General features: G+C 46.5%; 1 protein-coding gene and 1 long non-coding RNA gene across 12 annotated transcripts in view; one reads left to right on the forward strand and one right to left on the reverse strand.

The window, feature by feature from the left end:
• Window positions 1-21,822, reverse strand: part of LOC148903240 (protein FAM184A-like) — a 66,350-nt gene that overhangs the window by 18,552 nt on the left and 25,976 nt on the right. For all 11 annotated transcript variants that reach the window (XM_088998425.1, XM_088998403.1, XM_088998394.1 and 8 more), the window contains 7 exons: window positions 11,698-11,833; window positions 10,330-10,511; window positions 10,064-10,249; window positions 2,431-2,553; window positions 2,094-2,255; window positions 1,698-1,819; window positions 1,372-1,522 (listed from right to left, as the gene is read on the reverse strand). In XM_088998425.1, the coding sequence (XP_088854551.1) occupies window positions 1,372-1,522; window positions 1,698-1,819; window positions 2,094-2,255; window positions 2,431-2,553; window positions 10,064-10,249; window positions 10,330-10,511; window positions 11,698-11,833 (1,062 nt within the window). The remainder of the gene's footprint in view (window positions 1-1,371; window positions 1,523-1,697; window positions 1,820-2,093; window positions 2,256-2,430; window positions 2,554-10,063; window positions 10,250-10,329; window positions 10,512-11,697; window positions 11,834-21,822) is intronic.
• Window positions 12,126-21,060, forward strand: LOC148903241 (uncharacterized). The gene is made up of 2 exons (XR_016115268.1): window positions 12,126-12,664; window positions 17,262-21,060. It is a non-coding gene; the product is annotated as an uncharacterized LOC148903241 (long non-coding RNA).

A 21,822-nucleotide genomic window follows, 5' to 3' on the forward strand; every position in this document is an offset into this window, starting at 1 on the left:
ATGCTTAAGGGGCAGTGAATGGCATGACTCTACTCCACCCGCTGGCAGTTAAAATCCCTTGCAGGATTTAGTGCAGCAGGATGGAAACGGAAAGCTGTTGGGTTAGATGGCTTTAACAAAACGAGGAAGAGGAGCATGACTGAATGGGATTATCTAGAAGTGAAGAAGGCAGTCGGGATGACCACCAACGCGTACTTGTGAATTTAAGATTAATATTTTTTTTTTCTTTTCTTGCTCTTACTGCACCGGGGCCAACTAGGTCAGCGCTTAAGCACCTCTGCAGATGGAACTGTGACATCAAATTGTCATGTTTTAGCGTGTATGGCCTTGGCTGAGGTTGTTCTATTACATAGATTTCCTTTAACATGCACAAGGAACACCCATGTAACTGCCCAGAAATCACAGAGTCATTCTTGGCGCTTTCGATTTGTGACTCAGAGTGTTGATTTAGACAGAGGCTCAAGATTCGGTGTGGCTCGAGCAGTCACTGCTTCCAGAACTTGTTCGCATTTTCTGTTGCAGGGGGAATTACGTTGATTGCGCAAAACGGGCAAAAGTTGTTCACAACACCACTGTCAATCATATTTGACAATGCAACAAAGTCGCTGTGAGAAGGAAATTGTCAAATATTAGTCCCTGAGCAAACCAGTCAATTAACTCATTCACTGCTATTCCCGAATTTAGTCGGGAATTGAAAAGCATGACATTCCTGATTTTGTTCGGGTTTTGTTTTTTCTTGCAGGGGTTTGTGTTTCAAGCTTCGGTTAGACCTCTGGAAAGGTTTCACCTCCCACAAGGGGGCAGCATTTACCTTTTGTCCTTTCAGCCGCCCCCACTTTCAATGCAGATAACTCTGCAACCAAGTAAGCTCGAAATAAACTTTTTTTTTCTGATGAAAGATAGTCTACAGTTTCTTACGCTGCATTGAATGTTTATACAGTCCTAAAACTCAATATTCTGTTGGTCCTGAAATTTTAGTAAATATGACAAAAACCCTGGCACAGGAGTGGAGACATTTGCACATTGTCTGGCATTGTATGAGTTAAAAGTGATGGAGATGATTGCAAACAGCTAAAGGTCGCGTGGTACCCGCAAATGTTGATTTACTTGTCATAATTTTTGAATATTCAACTTGACTTGAATATCGATATTGAAATCAATCTCTTTGGGAGGAGTGAAAGAGAGAGAGAGACCTACAAATTTACAATATTAAAATACCAACTTATATTGGACCCATATAAAGCTCTTAAACCAATGAAGGACGGTTACGAGCGATAGATTCCGTAATCCGTGGTAGCCTGCACTTTGACCCTACGTTTAAAAATTCTGTGACATCACACAAAAGCTAACTAGCCACATTTGAAGTTTCACCTGTTCGAGCAGGTCCTCCACCTTCCTCTGCCAGCCCTCCCTGGCGGCCATCATTTCCAGCTCCTTCTGCTGGGACATCTGAGTCAGGGCCGCCTGCTTGTCGGCATCGTATTCCTCGCTCAGCTCCTCCCTCAACAACCGCACTTCTTCACTAAAGAGGGAAGCATTTTTTTTTAATTTGTAGAAAGATGCTGCATTTCTTTCCCTTATGGTTTGAAAAATACACTATCTTTCTAGTACTCGGATAGTCGTTCTTTGGTAGAACGGACTTATGACAAAGAGGCTCCAATAAAAAAGGGAGGCTCTTTGTCCATGTATTTATTTACCGAAGCGCTTCCCTCCATTTTTGTTCCAGATTGTCGGCCATCTTATCCATCTTCTGCTTCTCCTCGGTTCGGATGGACATCACTCGGGCTTCGTGCTGCTGTTTCTGGGTCTCAATCTCCTCCTACACGCAGAGAGTTGGGGTTTACGTCCGTATCAAATGAACATTGCAGTTTTGTTGCTGTACTGCAGTTCAAAAGTATGCTCACGCTCCCTGTCCCCTTCTCTTGAAGAGCATCGTTCTTGGCGCATAACGGCACCGTAATCATTTGCTCCCAGATGACTCAACTCTTACTGCTTTTTGACCATTTTATAAAATCTATCGCATCATCTTCACTTTTGTCCTCGGCTTTAATTCCCCCATGGTATGCCGGCCTTACAGGTCGCGCCCTGCTCACCTGCAGGTCTGTTAGCAGGTTGCTGGTTTCGCGAACCCGAGCTCTGGTGGCGTCCAGCTCTATCTTGAGCTTCTCCTGTGTTTCTTTCAAGCAGGTGATCTGGTTCTGTGCTGAGCTCACGTTCTGGTCTCGCTCCCTCACCAACTCCTGGAGGTGGGACACCTGCAATGGTGGCAGTTAAAGTACAAATACAACTGATGTAAGTAGTCGTAGTTGTATATTTATTCTTCTGACTACTTTTGACTTTTCCCACCTCAACATAAAAAGTTCCATGCAGTTAAATGAGTTGAATCAACACTTGATTCAACAAAGGATGGTGAATTCTTAAAATTCGTACCTCTTGATTGGCCATGTTGAGCTTGGCAGAGAGCTCCTCTTTCAAGTTGTCCAGTTGCTGCTGCACTCGGTCTCGCTGCTCCTCCAGAGACAGGCGTTTTATCTCAAACTCCTGACTCATTTTCTGGGGAGGAGATTCAGAGCTAGACGAGACGCTGATGAAGTGTTTACACTTGAAAGAAGCAGATCTAAAACGGAAGGACTGTGTGGGGGATTCTGTGTACATAGGAAGGATTGGAAGTGTGGTTGTTATTTTGGGGTTTTGGACTCCATTGGCGTAGTGACCTTCAGGGTGCCAGTGGAAAATTGACTACTGTTGGTCGAAGAAGGAGAGGAGGGAGGTGTGCCCGGAGGAAAAGTGAGAAATGGAACGCCAAGAGTATAGAACTAGGAGTAGGAACTTTGAATGTAGGAACAATGACAGGTAAAGGTCGAGAGCTGGTTGACATGATGCAAAGGAAGAAGGTAGACATACTGTGTGTCCAGGAGACCAGGTGGAAAGGGAGCAAGGCTAGAAGCTTAGGCTCAGGGTTTAAGTTGTTCTATCATGGTGAAGACAGAACGAGAAATGGAGTTGGGGTTATCTTAAAAGAGGAGTTTGTTAGGAATGTCTTAGAAGTAAAAAGAGTATCAGATAGAATGATGAGTCTGAAGCTAGAAACTGAAGGTGTGATGTTCAATGCTGTTTGTGGGTATGTCTCACAAGTAGGATGTGAGCTGGCGGAGAAGGAGAAAATTTTTGGTTGGACTTAGATGAAGTCATACAGAACATCCCGAGAAGTGAGAGGGTTGTAATCGGTGGAGACTTCAATGGACATGTTGGCAAGGTAACAAAGATGATGAGGAGGTGATGGGCAGGCTTGGACTCCAGATGAGGAACGCTGAAGGACAGATGGTGATTGACTTTGCGAAGAGAATGGAAATGGCTATTGTGAATACTTTCTTTCAGAAGAGACAGGAATATAGGGTGACCAATAAAAGTGGAGAACAGATGAAGAAACCAAAGGCTGAAGTGAGGACAAAATGGTGGAAGTTGAAAAAGGAAGAGTGTTGCATGACATTTAGGAAGGAGGTAAGACAAGCACTGGGTGGGCAAGAGGTCCTTCCAGATGACTGGCAAACTACAGCGAACATAATCAGAGACAAAGGCTGGAAAGTACTTGGTGTATCGAGTGGAAGAAAGGTCGTTAAGGAGACTTGGTGATGGAATGGGGAGGTGCAGGACTGTATACAGAGAAAGAGGTTAGCAAAGAAAAGTGGGACAAGGAGTACAAGGAGATGCAGCGCACGGTTAAAGTAAAGGTGGCAAAGGCCAAACGTGGCCTATAATGACTTGCTGGACAGCAAGGAAGGTGAGACTGATCTTTACAGGCTGGCGAGACAGAGAGACAAAGGTGGTAAGGACCTGCAGCAGGTGCGGCTGATTAAGGATAGAGATGGCAATGTATTAACAGGTGCCACTAGTGTGATGGCAAGATGGAAAGAATACTTTGAAGAATTGATGAATGAGGAAAATGAGAAGGAACAAGGAGTAGAAGATGTGACTGTTGTGGACCAAGACGTAGAAAGCATTAGCAAGGATGAAGTGAGGAGGGCGCTAAAGAGGATGAAGGGGGAAAGGCACTCGGGCCTGATGATTTACCAATCGAGGTATGGAAGTGTCTTGGAGAGGTGGCGGTGGTGTTCCTGACTGGGTTATTCAACATGATCTTAGATGGTGAACAGATGCCTGAAGAATGGAGATGAAGTGTACTCGTGCCCATTTTCAAGAACAAAGGAGATGCAGAGTTGTACTAACTACAGAGGAATAAAGTTGTGTCATGATCTCGTTGGCGACCAACGGGTGGCGCTGTCGGCCCCGCCTGCAGCTGCACAGGTGCTGGTCGTCCCGATCAGTGGCGGACTGCCACGTTCGGATTGGCGACCAACGGGTAGTGACGTCAGCCCTGCCTGCAGCCTCGCAGGTGCTGGTCGTTTTAATCAGTGGCACTTAAAAGGACTCCCGGCACGACCATCCGGTGTCGGTTCATTGTTTGTTGCATGCTTTGTCTGCAATTGCATGCATTGTATGCTGTGCATGTGTTTGTTTAACCTTGGCGGACTTTTACACTTGGTTTTCTTTTGATACTTTTTTCTGTTCAGATCATTTTGATGTTTTACATTTTGTTCCTGCTGACCTTTATTTTAATACAATTTGTCACACAACCTCCTGCTACCTCCTGCCTGCTTTTTGGGATCTGCACCCGCCATCACCACCTCGCAAAAGCGTGACAAGTTGATGAGCCATACAATGAAACTCTGGGAAAGAGTAGTTGAAGCTAGACTAAGAACAAAAGTGAACATTTGTGAGCAGCAGTATGGCTTCATGCCAAAAAAAGAGTACGACAGATGCAGTGTTTGCTTTAAAAATGCTGATAGAGAAGTACAGAGAAGGTCAGAAGGAATTGCATTGTGTCTTTGTAGATCTGGAGAAAGCGTATGACAGGGTGCCCAGAAAAGAGCTGTGGCATTGCATGAGGAAGTCTGGAGTGACGGAAAAGTATGTCAGAGCGGTGCAAGACATGTGTCATGACTGTAGGACAGTTGTGAGGTGTGCTGTCGGTGTGACTGAGAATTTGAAGGTGGAGGTGGGACTCCACCAGGAGTCAGCTCTGAGCCCCTTCTTGTTTGCTATGGTGATGGATAGGCTGACAGACGATGTTAGACAAGAATCCCCTTGGACCATGATGTTTGCAGATGACATTGTGATCTGTGGCAAGAACAGGGAACTGGTGGCGGAGAAACTAGAGATGTGAAGATATGGCCTGGAAAGGAGAGGAATGAAGATCAGTCGCAGCAAGACAGAATATATGTGTGTGAATGAGATGGATCCAAGTGCAAGAGTGATGCTACAGGGAGAAGAGATAAAGAAGGTGGAGGATTTTAAGTACTTGGGGTCAACTGTCCAGAGCAATGGAGAGTGTGGAAAACAGGTGAAGAAGTGTGTCCAGGCAGACTGGAGCGGCTGGAGAAAAGGTCAGGTGTGATGTGTGATAGAAGGGTTTCAGCTAGGATGAAAGGAAAACTGTATAAAACAGTGGTGAGACCAGCCATGATGTTTGGACTGGAGACAGTGCCACCGAAGAAAAGACAGGAAGCAGAGCTGGAGGTAGCAGAGCTGAAGATGTTGAGGTTTTCTTTGGGAGTGACCAGGTTGGATAGGATCAGGAATGAGTACATTAGAGGGACAACTCATATTAGAGGCTTTGCAGAGAAAGTCAGAGAGGCCAGACTGAGATGGTTTGCACATGTCCAGATGAGAGAGAGTGACTATATCGGGAGAAGGATGCTGAGCCTTGAACTGCCAGGCAGGAGACCGAAGAGGAGGTTTATGGATGTGGTCAAAGAGGACATGAAGGTAGCTGGTGGGAGAGAAGAGGATGCGCAAAACCGGGATAAATGGAGGACATTGATTCGCTGTGGCGACCCCTGAGGGGAAAAGCCTAAAGGAAAAGAAGGACTCCATTGGCGTAGTGGTTTGCTTTGCAATGCATTTTCTTTTGATTTTTAGTCTCTAGTTATTAAAATTAGTCAAATCATTACGAGAGGAGCAATGCAACAAAATTATTGCATGTTTATTTGTAGGCGGCGGCCAAAAAAAAGATAAACTCATTTTAAAAACATTGGTGGGGGTTGTCACGGTCCCTTTGTTGACTTATTTAAGTTTAAATGTACTTGTTCTATTGGTAGACAAAGGTGGTCAACAAAGTTTTGAGAAATGTTTCAATCAGGGAAGCAAGTTAAAAACCTAAACCTAAAACACACGGGGGGAAAAAACAGATACAGTAAAGTCTCGTTATATCGATATCGGATATATCGATAGTCCCGGTTATATCGATACTATTTCTATGCACGCACGGAGAAAATTACATGCAAACAGGGTCGGATATATCGATAGTCCCGGTTATATCGATATTTTTTCGGACTCCCTTGAATATCGATATAACGAGACTTTACTGTATTTTGTTGAATAAAGCTGTCTCTGACTGAAACTTGAGTCACTAAAGTAATTTATGCTTTATTATATTCCTTTTTTTCATGCGATTTTAAGATTCAATTTTGATTATGTGGTGTGTCACTATTTGCTCTTTACAAGTTTATGTGCCACTTGTCAGCCTCGTGATGTCCAAGAATAACGGCTCTTCTTTTTCATATTTGGCCACAAAATATCTTCAATTGAACACACAGACAGTCGGTTTTGTGTATGCTGATTTTGTGAAGGCTTTAACAATCTGCATGACAGGTGGTGTTAGCCTCCCTCAGCCGAAAGAGAGAGCACATCAACATTCACACAGCAGATCCATTCTCCTCATGGACCAATGAATGATTCGACACGGACAATAAAGCTGCCACCTGTAAGCGAATTCAAGAAATTCTTCTGCAGTCTCAAAAGGGGCTTCGGTGAACTGGATTTGGAATTAATAGAGCATGAGTAATTAGTAGGATTGCGTTCGAAACTTTTTAATATCTTGCTAGCAGGGATTAAAACTATCTGGACGATTAAATGCCTGCTTTTACAGTGACCGTTTCTCCATGCCCTGCATCTCTGCCCTCCTCCACTCCCTTTTATTTCTATTGAGGAGAAACAGGCGCCCACCTAAAGATGACAAGGCACAGCCCTATGAATTATTTTTCACATCCACTGTCTTCATTCATCCTGTCCCTCTCTCCCATTCTTTCATCTGACGCCCACACGTTTGCACAATGCTGGCAGGCAGGATTTAATATCTGTGCAAAATCCACCAGTAAGCAGTCAACTCCAATCAGCCTTTGAAGCCAAACAGTGGAGAGAAGGGCACATAATATTAAAAAAGATAAATTCGCTCTGAAGTCGAATGGTTTGTGAATGTGAAGGTGAGCTGGTTTTCTGCAGGTAACAACATTGACGGCGCACAAGCAAAGCAAACTCATGCGGCAAACCTGCCGACGGTGCAGCAAATGAACGCGCGAGTACACAATGTATTTGTGTTTAAAAAAAAACAGAATGAGCAGTGGAAGGGGGGCGTTGTTTGGCCGAATTAAAACTGCGCAGTCACAAGAGGGGGATGTGCATTTCTTAGCCGTGCATTTCTCTCAAACAAAGATTTGCTGAAGGGCAAACATTAATTGCTGATATTCCTGAACAGCTGAGAGAGACAGAACAGCCCGTGGCTGTCGGTCTTAATTACCTGGTATGAAATTGGTACCTGCCAGATCTCATCATCATCACCCCATGATGGGATCAATTCACGCATGTGCAAGTCTCACGATTCATCTCTAAATTGAGTCACCTTGCAATGTTAGCAGGAGTATTTGGTGTTCTTAACCCTATTCATTTTTCATACACACATTCCTTCGTATCAGTTCGACTCAACTTCTCTGGTTGCATTAAAAGCAGTGGCTGGATGTGGATTTTATCGCTAGGCCTTCAGTGGTGCTACGTCTGAATCTATCCAGACTGAAAAAAGTGTGGTGTGATACTACTGTCATGATCTGGTTGGCGACCAACGGGGGGCGCTGTCGGCCCCGCCTGCACCTGCACAGGTGCTGGTCGTCCCGATCAAATTGGCGACCAGCGGGTAGCGACGTCAGCCCTGCCGGCAGCCTCGCAGGTGCTGGTCGTTATAATCAATGACACTTAAAAAGACACCTGGCACGATCATCCGGTGCCGATTCATTGTTTGTTTGCTGCTTGGTTGCAGCATGCATTGTGTACGTGTTTGTTTAACCTTGGCGGACTTTTACACTTGGTTTTCTGTTGCTACTTTGTATTTTTTCCATTCAGATCATTTTGATGTTTTACATTTTGTTCCTGCTGACTTTATTTTAATACAATTTGTCAAACAACCTCCTGCTCCCTCCTGCCTGCTTTTTGGTATCCGAACCCGCCATCACCACCTCGCAAAACCGTGACAGAATGAATCGGCCAACTATCGGATCCCGCAGGTACATCGGACCCGTCTCATTTCCACCCCGTGCCTGACCATGCTACGTCCACGTTAGCGCAAGCCTCGTCGCGTTTGAATTGCGTCACTCGACTAAACGTCCGGCCGAGACCTCCTTCCAGGTGGCCGTCCAGGGTGACACTGGGTGACTGGCATTGCACGCCCACGTCCAGCCACGCTGTCGTCGTGCATGACGAATTGAGTCTCATCCACGACGAGCCGTGCAACGTCCGCGTCAACGTCAGTCCGAGACCCCACTCACCGCTGGATCCCGGAGCGGCTCTGGACCCGTCTCGTTCCCCCGGAGCCGGGCAGTTCACGCCCACGTCGGCGTCCGGCCGAGACCTGGTCCCATACGGCCGTACGGGGTGCCATTCTGCGCCTGGCAGTCGACGTCCACGCAGAGCCATGCGCCGTCGCGTGAACGTGCGAGAGGGATCGCACTCACGCCCACGACGATCCGTGCCGCGTCTTCGTCCACCCCAGGCCGAGTCCCGTTCCCATCAGGCCGCCGCCCGTCGTATGCTGGAGAGGCAGCGGTTGCCCTCTTCACCGACCGTTCCCTGGCGGGTGGACCTTTTGGGAGACTGTTGGGACTTCTGGAAGCAGCCCCTTGAAGGGGGGGTACTGTCATGATCTGGTTGGCGACCAACGGGGGGCGCTGTCGGCCCCGCCTGCACCTGCACAGGTGCTGGTCGTCCCGATCAGATTGGCGAACAGCGGGTAGCGACGTCAGCCCTGTCGGCAGCCTCGCAGGTGCTGGTCGTTATAATCAATGACACTTAAAGGACACCTGGCACGATCATCCAGGGCCGATTCATTGTTTGCTGCTTGGTTGCAGCATGCATTGTGTACGTGTTTGTTTAACCTTGGCGGACTTTTACACTTGGTTTTCTGTTGCTACTTTGTATTTTTTCCATTCAGATCATTTTGATGTTTTACATTTTGTTCCTGCTGACTTTATTTTAATACAATTTGTCAAACAACCTCCTGCTCCCTCCTGCCTGCTTTTTGGGATCCGAACCCGCCATCACCACCTCGCGAAACGTGACAACTACAAGCCCACCAGTAGTGAGGAAATAACTGACCAACCTTTTTTACTGATGTCCATGTTTTTTCTTAAAGTCCATCTTGAAAATGGCTTTAACAGTAAATCTCCAACCAAATCCATTTCTCTTCCTCCTTTAGCCATTGTGGGTTGACAAAACTGCTATTAAATCAACACAACATATTTGCTTATGCAGCTCGCTACCGATACAGTGTGCTAGCTCTGGTCAGTATGCTTTGTCACAAGTGGCTTAGTGATCAGAGCACTTTTCGCAAATTATAATTGGCTTTTTCGTATCTTTTTCGTAATTTCAGCCAGCTACTTTTCATTTCTGTCCTTTGCATTTTCACATCTTTCAATATTTTGTTTGTAAATGCATTTAAACTGTACGTTCTTTTAATCATTTTACAAAGCCACTTTTGCTCTCTTGGGTTTGACTTTGAATGCATTCAGCTGTTGCATTTAGAAATGCTTTTAGGTGTTGCGCTTTTGGTTGTGTGACCACGTTACTTAGTGGATGAAATGCACAATCTGCCTTGCCTTTTTGTAGCACTTTTGTATAAGTGCGGTTGTAGTAAAGTCGCAGCGACTCCAGTCGACGTCCGTAGCATCAGCAGACTCACCATCATAAGAAGCTTCGTCTCTTCCTCTTTCTCCTGTTGAGCCTCGTCCCTCATGGCTTGGTGTTTCTCCTCCATTTCCTCCAATGCCCTGATCTGTGCCTCCTTGTAACGACGCGTCTCCTCCTCATAGTGAGCTCTTAGTCTGGAGAGCTCCTTCTCGTACCCTTGGTGCTCCTCACGCAGAGACTGAAGGGAAGAGGAAGTTGTGGATGTGACCAAAGAAGCTCGAACTCCCACCTTCTATTTCTTGAGATATGAAAAAGGACCTGCTCCAGTTTCAGCACTTGCTGTTTGTGCTGGTCGCTGGCCACCTGGTGTTGATTCAGCAGGGCCTCCCTCTCCTGCTCCAGCCTGCCAATCTTCTCCTTTACCCGACTCTGCTCTTGGTCAAGGTTCTTGATGGATGCCTCATGGGCCATCTGGGTGGCCTGTAGGGAGCCGATCTGACCTGGGAAACATCAAACCGTGCAAATTTACAACCATCGCTGTACATTTGTGACATTTCAGAAGATAGTTTGTTGGTAAAAGACCTACAATGTTAGGTAGCCGCAGGTGGCAAACAGTGAGGGCAAAAAATAGATTTAAAAAAGAGAGGCTCCAATGTGTTTATTGCAGGGCCATGTTCGAGTTAACGTCAAACTAAACCTAAAAATACTATAAGTCCACATTGTGTATTTCACAAAACTACATGATTTGGTCTGACCACTGACTTAATGCTATAATATGCTGCAAAATGCCATAGCTTTGCCTAAGCGGTGTCACTTTAATGTTAAGATTCACAGAAAAATGCCATAATCAGACTAAAGAATAAAATTGCGGAAAAACAAATGACTGTTTTGGTAATTGGGAGAAAGGCATGCTTACGATAAAATTGCTTTTGCTGTCATTTTGTGTCTACATTCATCAATAACAATCCACAGGAGGGCTCGCTCCCTATCACATGATACCAGCAGGTTGCAAAAACATTGGCCATAATTAGTGCAATAATTTCAAATGCCGTTAAAAAGAAAGAAACTATTGGTGTACTTTGTAACAGATGTTGAAAGGGCAGACCAAGAAAAACAGCCTCGATGATGGAAACATTTTGAGCTGCAAAGAAAAGTCGCAAACTGCTCGTGACATCGGCAACAACATCTAGAGGGTAAGACTGAAGGTGATAAATAAAAGTGCACATTCTACATCTCCAAAAGAACAACGTGCTGGTCTCTCTCTCTCTCACTTCCTCCCTCTCTCCTCCTATCTTTCACTTCCCCCTCTCCCGCCCCTTCTCTCTCTCGCCCCCTTTATCTCCCTCTCCGCCCCTCCTTTCTCAGAATCAGAATCAGAATCATCTTTATTGCCAAGTATGTAGAACACACAAGGAATTTGTTTCCGGTAGAACACGCTGCACTAGTATCGTCGTCAAAAAAACTAAGTGGCACTATACAGTTCCATTTTGGCTACTGTTGAAAGAGTTCAAAGAGTTAATGGCTTGGGGGAAGAAGCTGTTTAAATGTCTGCTGGATTTTCTACAATGCTAATTTGATTTCAATTTATTGTTCCCACCGAGTTGCAGCATTTGTGTATATCTAACTCTGGTAGAAAAAAAATTGCATTCCGTGAGCGTGTGTGTGGGCTTCAGGCAGATGGCTCACTCGCTTTGTGGAGGATTTCCGTTGCTTGCTGCTGCACTCGTTCCCTGCAGCCCTCCAGTTCATATTCTGTGTCTTTCAGCTGCATCACCCAAATCTCACCATCCTGGATGGCTTCGTCCAGTTGCTTGTGCAGGTTCTGTAGCACACAGTGGATGAAAAATTGAAGACTCCAGACAGCTTCTCCTAGTCGCAGTTTGTTTGTAGTCATTTGCCTGATTGCCTTCGTGATGGAGAATAATAATTTATCATGTTTAAAAGTGCCGTGCTTTGCTGACCAACTAAACAATGGGCCTACAGTCAAAGCGCAGATGGCCACATTAAATCTGAGTGAAACAGATACGGCACGATGAACCGTCGTCTCCATCAAGATTCTAGAAGGTCCGGCCTTGCACAGAATTTAGGGCTTGAGATACTCCTTTTTCACCGGAGTTATTGACGGCTTAAACATCCTGCACAAGCGCCAGATTACAAATTTATCAGTTCATGGAAAAGACAACCAATTAAAAGGTATATGTTTTACTGCTTACATCTGTTGTTGCTCAGAACGCCCAGAGGTGTGGTATGCAAATCAAGAAAACTATGTTTACTAATATATCACTGTAATTTACATATACTCTCAATAAATAGCTTGGCAGAGGGGCGCAGAATTCAGACGTATGTCATCTGATGACTGCGTCTCCTGCCGGCAGTGGGGACAATCTTTCTGGTTCTGAGTCTCTGTCCACGGTGTCTGTCTGTCATATCTCTGACATTTTTGGGGGCTCGTCCGGGATGGCAACGCGTCTCCTGCGGTGAGCGGTCTACGGCGACTGTCAAGAACCGGTGCACCGGCAAGGCCAACAAGATTTCGAGAGGACCTCCTTTTCTTGGGGGCAGAAGCCAGGCCTGCTCGCCGGGTGAGACGCAAACGCCATCCCAACGAACCTGGGCGGGCTCGGGACCGGAAGGATCGTCTCCAAAAATTGAGGTCAGTCTGATAAACGATAGTACAAGCCTATTTGTTTAGGTCTTGGAAGATTTTGGATAGTACAAGCCTATTTGTTTGGGTCTTGGAAGATAGAGAACGTTCTAAAGGGCCAGTGCGCCATGGAAAAGTACGTACAGAAAGTCAGTCGGATACTGATTTAAGGAAAATGAGAACGTTCTAAAGGGCCATTGCGCCATGGATAAAACCGTACGGAAAGTCAGTCGGATACTGATTTTAGGACAAGCCTATTTGTTTGGGTCTTGAAGATTGGATAGTACAGCCTTTTGAAGGTCTGGAAGAATGAAAAGCCTCGAAAAAAATTAAGCTAGTTCATGTGGTAGTGAGAGTGCTGAACTGAGCTTAGTTTTTGGGTACACAAGGACTGATCATCCTTGTGGTTGTGTGACTGTGTCTGTGTGCCTGTGTGAGCATGCGGGTCTGTGTGTCAAGCTTGCGAGCTTGACTATGTCGCGGGGTTGTTTCGGGCGTGACCGCATCTGAGTGTGATTGGAATTGCGATAACGTGTTGTAATTCATATAATATACAGTGGGATTCAAACAGCAGACTTTTGTGGATGCAGTATGCAAGTTCTCCTCACCCTTTTGGGGGTTGAAGAAGGAGAAACCACAAATGTAAATTTGAATTGCTGTCCTACTGAACGAACCCAGTTATAGAGTCCGCCCTATGCGGTGAAGAACTGGACCAAATTCATAGAAGCAATAAAAGAAAAAGAGAGAGAGAAGGGGGATGTGGCGAAGAATTGAACGCTAATAATTCGCTCTGCTTCGATAGTATTAATGAAAATTTGGCGCCGGAACCTAAATATTTTATTTCGAAAAAACACGCCGGAACGAGATTGCGATTTCATGTAAATTACAGTGAAGACGAGGCACTAAGCGAAAGTCTTCCCGTTTTTTGGAAACGAGTTAACTGCTATTAAATCAACACAACATATTTGCTTATGCAGCTCGCTACCGATACAGTGTGCTAGTTCTGGTCAGTATGCTTTGTCACAAGTGGCTTAGTGATCAGAGCACTTTTCGCAAATTATAATTGGCTTTTTCGTATCTTTTTCGTAATTTCAGCCAGCTACTTTTCATTTCTGTCCTTTGCATTTTCACATCTTTCAATATTTTGTTTGTAAATGCATTTAAACTGTACGTTCTTTTAATCATTTTACAAAGCCACTTTTGCTCTCTTGGGTTTGACTTTGAATGCATTCAGCTGTTGCATTTAGAAATGCTTTTAGGTGTTGCGCTTTTGGTTGTGTGACCACGTTACTTAGTGGATGAAATGCACAATCTGCCTTGCCTTTTTGTAGCACTTTTGTATAAGTGCGGTTGTAGTAAAGTCGCAGCGACTCCAGTCGACGTCCGTAGCATCAGCAGACTCACCATCATAAGAAGCTTCGTCTCTTCCTCTTTCTCCTGTTCAGCCTCGTCCCTCATGGCTTGGTGTTTCTCCTCCATTTCCTCCAATGCCCTGATCTGTGCCTCCTTGTAACGACGCGTCTCCTCCTCATAGTGAGCTCTTAGTCTGGAGAGCTCCTTCTCGTACCCTTGGTGCTCCTCACGCAGAGACTGAAGGGAAGAGGAAGCTTGTGGATGTGACCAAAGAAGCTTGAACTCCCACCTTCTATTTCGTTGAGATATGAAAAAGGACCTGCTCCAGTTTCAGCACTTGCTGTTTGTGCTGGTCGCTGGCCACCTGGTGTTGATTCAGCAGGGCCTCCCTCTCCTGCTCCAGCCTGCCAATCTTCTCCTTTACCCGACTCTGCTCTTGGTCAAGGTTCTTGATGGATGCCTCATGGGCCATCTGGGTGGCCTGTAGGGAGCCGATCTGACCTGGGAAACATCAAACCGTGCAAATTTACAACCATCGCTGTACATTTGTGACATTTCAGAAGATAGTTTGTTGGTAAAAGACCTACAATGTTAGGTAGCCGCAGGTGGCAAACAGTGAGGGCAAAAAATAGATTTAAAAAAGAGAGGCTCCAATGTGTTTATTGCAGGGCCATGTTCGAGTTAACGTCAAACTAAACCTAAAAATACTATTGTTGCGTCTCTTGAGGCTAGGAGGCAGGACTCAAGAGACGAGGGAAAGCGGGGGGTCGAATCCAAAGTACACGGCGAGACAGATACTTGAATCAAGAAAAGTCTTTACTGGGAGCATGTGCACAAACAAAACAAGTGGCGATGAGTGAGGGAAAAAGATGGCAGACCTGACGGAAGGGAGGTCGCGAGGTAAGCTTTCTGAATATTCCGACGGAGACTGAATAGCGCAATCGGTAGATATAGTCAGAAGGCACAATCACGGGAATGACAAACAGCTGTGGGAACCCAGGTGCGTGATGATGGGAGGGGCCGTCTCCAGGGAGCAGCGGAGGAGATGACAGGAGGGGCGGGGCGCGCCCAGGACGGCGACGAGATGTGACAGTGCCCCCCCCTCAACGGACGCCTCTTGGCGGCCCACCAGGTTTGGAAGGGTGAGCCGCATGGAACGCCCGGATGAGAGATGGGTCGAGGATACAGGCACGTGGGACCCACTGTCGTTCCTCCGGTCCATAGCCCTCCCAGTCGACCAGGTACTGCACTCCTCTGCCCATGCGCCTGGAGTCCAGTATCTCCCGCACGGTGTAGACCGGTCCGTCGGCCAACATCCGGGGGGGAGGTGGGGGGGTGGGCGTGGGGGCTAAGGAGCTGGTTTCCACTGGCTTGAGGAGGGAAACGTGAAAGACGGGGTGGATCCTCATGGTGGGTGGCAGCCGGAGCCTCACCGAGACCGGGCTGAGGATGGCCTCGATGGGGAAGGGACCCGTAAAGCGTGGGCCCAGCTTAGCTGAAGACCCTGCCAGCCGAAGGTCCCTCGTGGACAGCCACACCTCCTGCCCGACCTGGTAGTTGGGTGCCTGTCTCCGATGACGGTCCGCCAACCGCTGGTTCCGGGATGCGGTGCGTGTCAGGGCGTCCCTGGTCTCCTTCCAGACTCGGTGGGCCCGTCTGAGGTGATGTTCAATAGACGGGACCTCCACCTGGCCCTCCTGTGTGGGGAACAAGGGCGGCTGATAGCCACAGGCGGACATGAATGGGGACCGACCTGTGGCTGCGGAGACCAGGGAGTTGTGGGCGTACTCCACCCAGGGTAGGTGCAGGGCCCACGACGCTGGGTTGTGGAGGCACACGCACCGGAGGGCCGCCTCCAGGTCCTGGTTCTTCCTCTCCGTCTGTCCGTTGGTCTGGGGATGGTATCCAGATGACAGGCTCGCCGACGCCCCTAGGGACCGACAGAAACGCTTCCATACCTTGGACACGAACTGCGGTCCCCGGTCCGACACGATGTCCGTCGGAATCCCGTGGAGACGGACGACGTGGTTAACCAGGAGTTGAGCCGTCTCGATGGCGGACGGCAACCTGGTTAACGGGACGAAGTGGGCCGACTTGGAGAATCGGTCCACAACGGTGAGGACGACCGTCTTGCCACGGGAGGGGGGGAGGCCTGTCACGAAGTCGACGGAGATGTAAGACCAGGGTCTGGACGGCACCGGTAGCGGCTGGAGGAGTCCTGCCGGGGGCTGGTGGGAAGCTTTCCCACAAGCACAGGTCGGGCAGGCTTTCACGAAGCTGGTGATGTCCCTTCGGAACCCCGGCCACCAGAACCGTTGGGCGATGAGTTGGATCGTCCTGTTGACCCCCGGGTGACAAGCAATCTTGGAGGTGTGCCCCCAGACGAGCACCTCCGTGCGAAGAGGGGCGGGGACGAACAGGCGATCCTTAGGACAGCCCCTGGGGATGGGGGTCGTTCCCAGGGCTTGCTGAACTTTTCTCTCAACCTCCCACCTCAGGGCACCCAGGATGCGTTGGGCCGGCAGGATGTTGGTGGTGGTCTCCTCCCTTTCTGCCGGCTCATGGATGCGGGATAGGGCATCGGGCTTGGTGTTCTGTGACCCTGGGCAGTAGGTGAGAGAAAAGTTAAACCGGGTGAGGAAGAGTGACCATCGGGCCTGTCGCGAGTTAAGTCTCTTGGCAGACCGGCTGGCCGCCAGGTTCTTGTCTTTGAAGGGGTGTTTAGCTCCCTCAAGCCAGTGTCTCCATTCCTGCAGGGCCAGGACGACCGCCAGCAGTTCCCGATTGCCGACGTCATAATTGGCCTCGGCGGGGCTGAGCCGGCGGGAGAAGAAGGCGCATGGGCGTAGCTTCTGGTCGGTGGGAGAGCGCTGGGAAAGGACGGCCCCTACTCCGGACTCGGATGCGTCAACCTCGACCGTGAACGGGAGCTCGGGGTCGGGATGACGCAGGACAGGGGGGTTGGTGAAGGCACGACGGAGGCGGTTGAATGCCCCCTCAGCATCGGGAGTCCACCTGAAAGGGAGCTTGGTGGACGTGAGGTTAGTGAGGGGAAGTGCCTTCTGACTATACCCGCGAATGAAGTGGGAATGTCCAGGCTACAAATCGACTTGTCACATTTTTGAGAAGACAAGATAGGAACGTCTTTGGTTGCGCCGCACACATTCAGGGAATTTGCGGGAAGCTATGCTCCTCTAATTAAGAAAAAACTAACAAACAAAGAATCTGACCGAATGTAAATTAATGTGTCCAGGTTCCAGCACGGCTGGCCCATCCCTCTAGCACCACTTCGAAATTATGGCCGGCTGGCCGCAAAGGCTTGACCAAGGCGGCATGGCTGTGGGGCGGTAGGATGAGTGCCTGAGGGCGTGTGCGAGGAAATCTCTGAAATCAAGCTGGCTGTTCAAATTGTGGTGACGTGAAAGAAATGGACTCTGAATGCACAGCCACTTGCATCCACCCGTTCAGACAAGCTCCACGATGTCCACAGCACTGTCAAGCCGCAAAGCCAAGACATCCCACCTGCTCCCTGGGATAGAAACTGAACTCCAAATGCTTGCTGCTGGCCTCAAGGAAATGAACTTGAGAAAGCTGAAACACATTTGCTGCCACCCGTTCAGCGATCAAGCCACAAAGCCAAGAGACATCCCACCTGCTCCCTGGGATGGAAACTCAACTGAAAGTGCTTGCTGCTGGCATCACAGACCTGAACCTCAGAAAGCTGAAGCATGATTTGCTGCAGAAAATGACTCTGAATGAACAATCTCTCACAATGCAACTCCACTGCAACCACTGAACTCCTGCAACAGTACTGGCTTTGATCCCTTGATTTCCTCCACATGACCCGACCGACCTCATGATAATCACCCCACTTCACAATGCCTTTGATACATTCGAAAATGACATTGATCCCTATTCTAATTTCCAAAGGTGTGTGGAGGATGTGGCAGCTGTGTGGACCTATCAGCAAGCTCATTGGTTGGTAATGTTAATTGTTAGAAATGCCTTGTGAGCTGTGTCTCAATAGTTTGAAAAACTGTTTTTCGCAAACGTTTTGGGAAAAAATTGTTAGTTTAAATCAAATTTTCCTGAAGTGAAATTTTGACTGACAATTTCAGACATTATCCGTTCATACGTGGACATTTCCCATTCACTTATCTTGGTGTGAAGATGGGATTTTTCTCGCTGCATGATAGGAGATTTTGTTGCTTGGAAGCCACTCTGTGGCCAATTTGACCTTTCTTTATTTTACGAACCCAAACGGAAAGAAAAATTCCAATTTGCATGGTTTTTGGGGGTTTACACGATACCCTCGTGCAAACTGACTAATTGGAGGTGCTTGATTTTGGTAGTTTTGTTAAAATGCCTCAACTTCTGCTCTTTTTCAGAAAGGAGTGGGGGGAGAGATCGACAACATTTTGACCGACACCAGCATGCAATTGAACCCAATCGAACAAATATATCCAGCATGCGTCAGATGTGCGGCAGCATTCGGCAAATGGTTTCAAAGAGAAAAAAAATGGCCACATTGTTTTTGTTAGGATGATCCCGATTGTCACAGTGGCTACTTTGTTCGAAATTTTTACAATGTCAGCGAAGCAACAGGAAATAAGAAAAAAAAGGAAAAGATAGTTTATATGCCACACCAAGTGACTCGTAGATTAATGATGATAATATTAATAAATGTAATTTGAAAGCGCTTTTTATTGCATTCGTAGATGTTTCACAAGAGCTTAAAATGTTAAATTAAATGTACGCCTGAAGACAAGCATACTTAATTGACGCCAAAATCGATCTAAAAGGAAGCACGAGTAACGAGATTAAAACATGGAAGAAAAAAAACATTGTGGGACATTTGAGGTTTTGAGCGCTGATTCACAAGTGGGGGGTCATAGTTTGCGTCCCATGAGTGGGGGCGGCTATCTGAAGGCCGGGTTCCCCCCAGTTCTGAGTCTGGCTACAGGGATGTCAAGGAGATTTGTGTTAGAGGATTGGGGGCTGCGGGACGGAGTGTTTTGGTGGGGGGTCAGGAAAGATCAGATGAGGCCTTGATTGTGGGAGTATTTATGGTGGTGTGTGCAGCAGTGTGTGGAAACAGAGCGGAGACTAGAAAGGTAGAAGAATGCAGTTTTGGTAATTTGGGTGTTGGGTGGAATGGAAGAAAGAGAGGTGCTCATCAATATGAACTCTAAAGTTTCAACAGTTAGAGTGGGGATTGGGTGCAGTTGTTGATGATATTCAAGTAGGATGAACAGTTGTTGATGTTGTGTATGAATTGTTTCCTGATTAGAATATTAGGAGGAGACGGGTTAGCCAAAGAGATGGTAAGGGTTTTTGAAGGTGCTAGAGAAAGCAGTTGATGGGAGATCAACTCCTATGCTGATTCAGGCGATGTAGTTGGAGATTTTTAATGTTTAAGGGGAAAGATAGTTTTTGTTTGTTTTGTTTTTTCCACGTTAACCACCTTCTTGCAGACCGTTTGGGTGAATTCCTGAGTAGGGGGACTGCAGACGGAGTGGCCAGAGACGGAAGGTTTGTATCAACGGTTGGAGCTCCAGACGGGGGAAATGGGGTTCATCAGAAAACCACGGTAAGATCGAAATACAATACAGTGACTAGAATCTAGGAATTATATGGTGGTGACCTGGAGAGATATTTTAAATGGTTTGAGGCTGTGCCAATTGCGCTACTCAGGCTCGAGGGTCACCGTAAATTCTGCCAGGGGTTCCACGCCTTTTGAGGTGGAACGTGGCCGAGAGCTCCCGGCTCCATGTAAATGCATGGACCCAGGCGCTCCTCAAAGAATGGTTCATTGAGGAGACATACGCTCATTTTGTGTTCTCGTCCATTATTTTCAGGAGCAGACTGGACCATGATATACCAGGCGGCTACCACAGACGCGTCGAGGCTGGTGACGGAAGGGGCCACCAGATGACCAGAGGGACCAGTCACGCAGCCTATCTAGGGGTGTGGAGTCAAGCGATGTGGAACTCGTATCTCACGGCCTTTGGACGGAGGGACCGATCTGGATTTTCCCTGCATGCTAAGATCGGATTGCATGCTGATGTACATTTTATCCCAATATCGTTGTTTTTTTCCCAAGAAAAAAAAAGGGCGGGGATGAAATGAGAGATGTTCCCAAATTTGTTTTTAATGAAAAAGAAAAATATGTTTTTTAGGTATATTGGTTATTATCTGGTGTCTTCAAATTAAGTTGAACTGTTTCCAAATGCCCACAGTGATTTTGAAACTGTCATGAATCAGCAATTTGTTGAACAGTAATTTAAAATGACACTCCAGTCATGTAATCAGACTAATGAAAATGCAACTTTGAAATATATGATTAAGAGGTGGGACTGGGGGGTATATATATACATACATGCTTCCCATTGATTGTTAGGCTATAGCGGGGAATGTCTTCTGTCTTGTATTTTACCTATATACATATATCCCAATAGTATAGACACATATATGCCATTATATTTACTATTTTGTTTTTTTCCACATTTTTTACACTCCACGGTCACTGTCAAGATAATGTTTGCTATCACTTTTAAAAATGATTAAGAGGTGGGAATGATGGAGAATAATAATGTATCATGTTTAAAAGTGCCATGCTTTGCTGACCAACTAAACAATGGGCCTACAGTCAAAGCGCAGATGGCCACATTAAATCTGAGTGAAACAGATACGGCACGATGAACCGTCGTCTCCATCAAGATTCTAGAAGGTCCGGCCTTGCACAGAATTTAGGGCTTGAGATACTCCTTTTTCACCGGAGTTATTTACAGTTTAAACATCCTGCACAAGCGCCAGATTACAAACTTATCAGTTCATGGAAAAGACAACCAATTAAAATGTATATGTTTTACTGCTTACATCTGTTGTTGCTCAGAACGCCCAGAGGTGTGGTATGCAAATCAAGAAAACTATGTTTACTAATATATCACTGTAATTTACATATACTCTCAATAAATAGCTTGGCAGAGGGGCGCAGAATTCAGACGTATGTCATCTGATGACTGCGTCTCCTGCCGGCAGTGGGGACAATCTTTCTGGTTCTGAGTCTCTGTCCACGGTGTCTGTCTGTCATATCTCTGACACTTCGGTATTTGTCTATTTGTCAGTTCTGCTGTTAGTCACGTTGATCCAGTCATGTTATGGTTGTTTTGTTGTAGGTGCATTTCTTTGTACTTCTGTTTATTTGGATAGATTTTGAGTATGTTGATTCAAGTTTTTTCACCCATAATTAAAAAATATACTCAAAATACTCTTTTGAGACTTCTGCACTCCTCCAGCCTTGTCTGTTGCCCAGCATTAGCCAATAGCAACATCTTAATCACCTAATCCTGACACTAGTTTTAAGCATTCATAATTTCTTTACTGTCGGTCACATAATTCACCTTTTGTTGTAGCAAGCATTAAAATGACCAAGTAACAAGGTACCATTTTTTCCCCATTACTGCGCAATGATTGAAAAAAAAAAAACATTTGCACATTAAAGTATATATCCTCTTGATTAAGTTACATAGTGCTCATGCACTTTTTATAGACGATGAGAGTTTGTAATGGCTTGACTTAAGTTATTCATAATTAATAATTGTGTGTTGCCTCATTGTTGCTGTCCCAAGATTTTGGTCCTTAAAATCTGCCCGGAAATTAACTCACTTAGTCAGACTTTACTTCAGTCTTTTTTATAGCCTCTCGCCATCCGCAGTGCTCAAAGAAGGAAACAAGCATATTTTGGCTAAATGTGTATGTAGTAGAAAGTACAGATATCCATTTTCAGATGTAAGGATTAAAATTCAAAAGAA

Source organism: Hippocampus bargibanti, linkage group LG01 (genome assembly GCF_051943395.1).
Source record: "Hippocampus bargibanti isolate YZ-2025 linkage group LG01, ASM5194339v1, whole genome shotgun sequence".
Lineage (NCBI taxonomy): Eukaryota > Metazoa > Chordata > Actinopteri > Syngnathiformes > Syngnathidae > Hippocampus > Hippocampus bargibanti.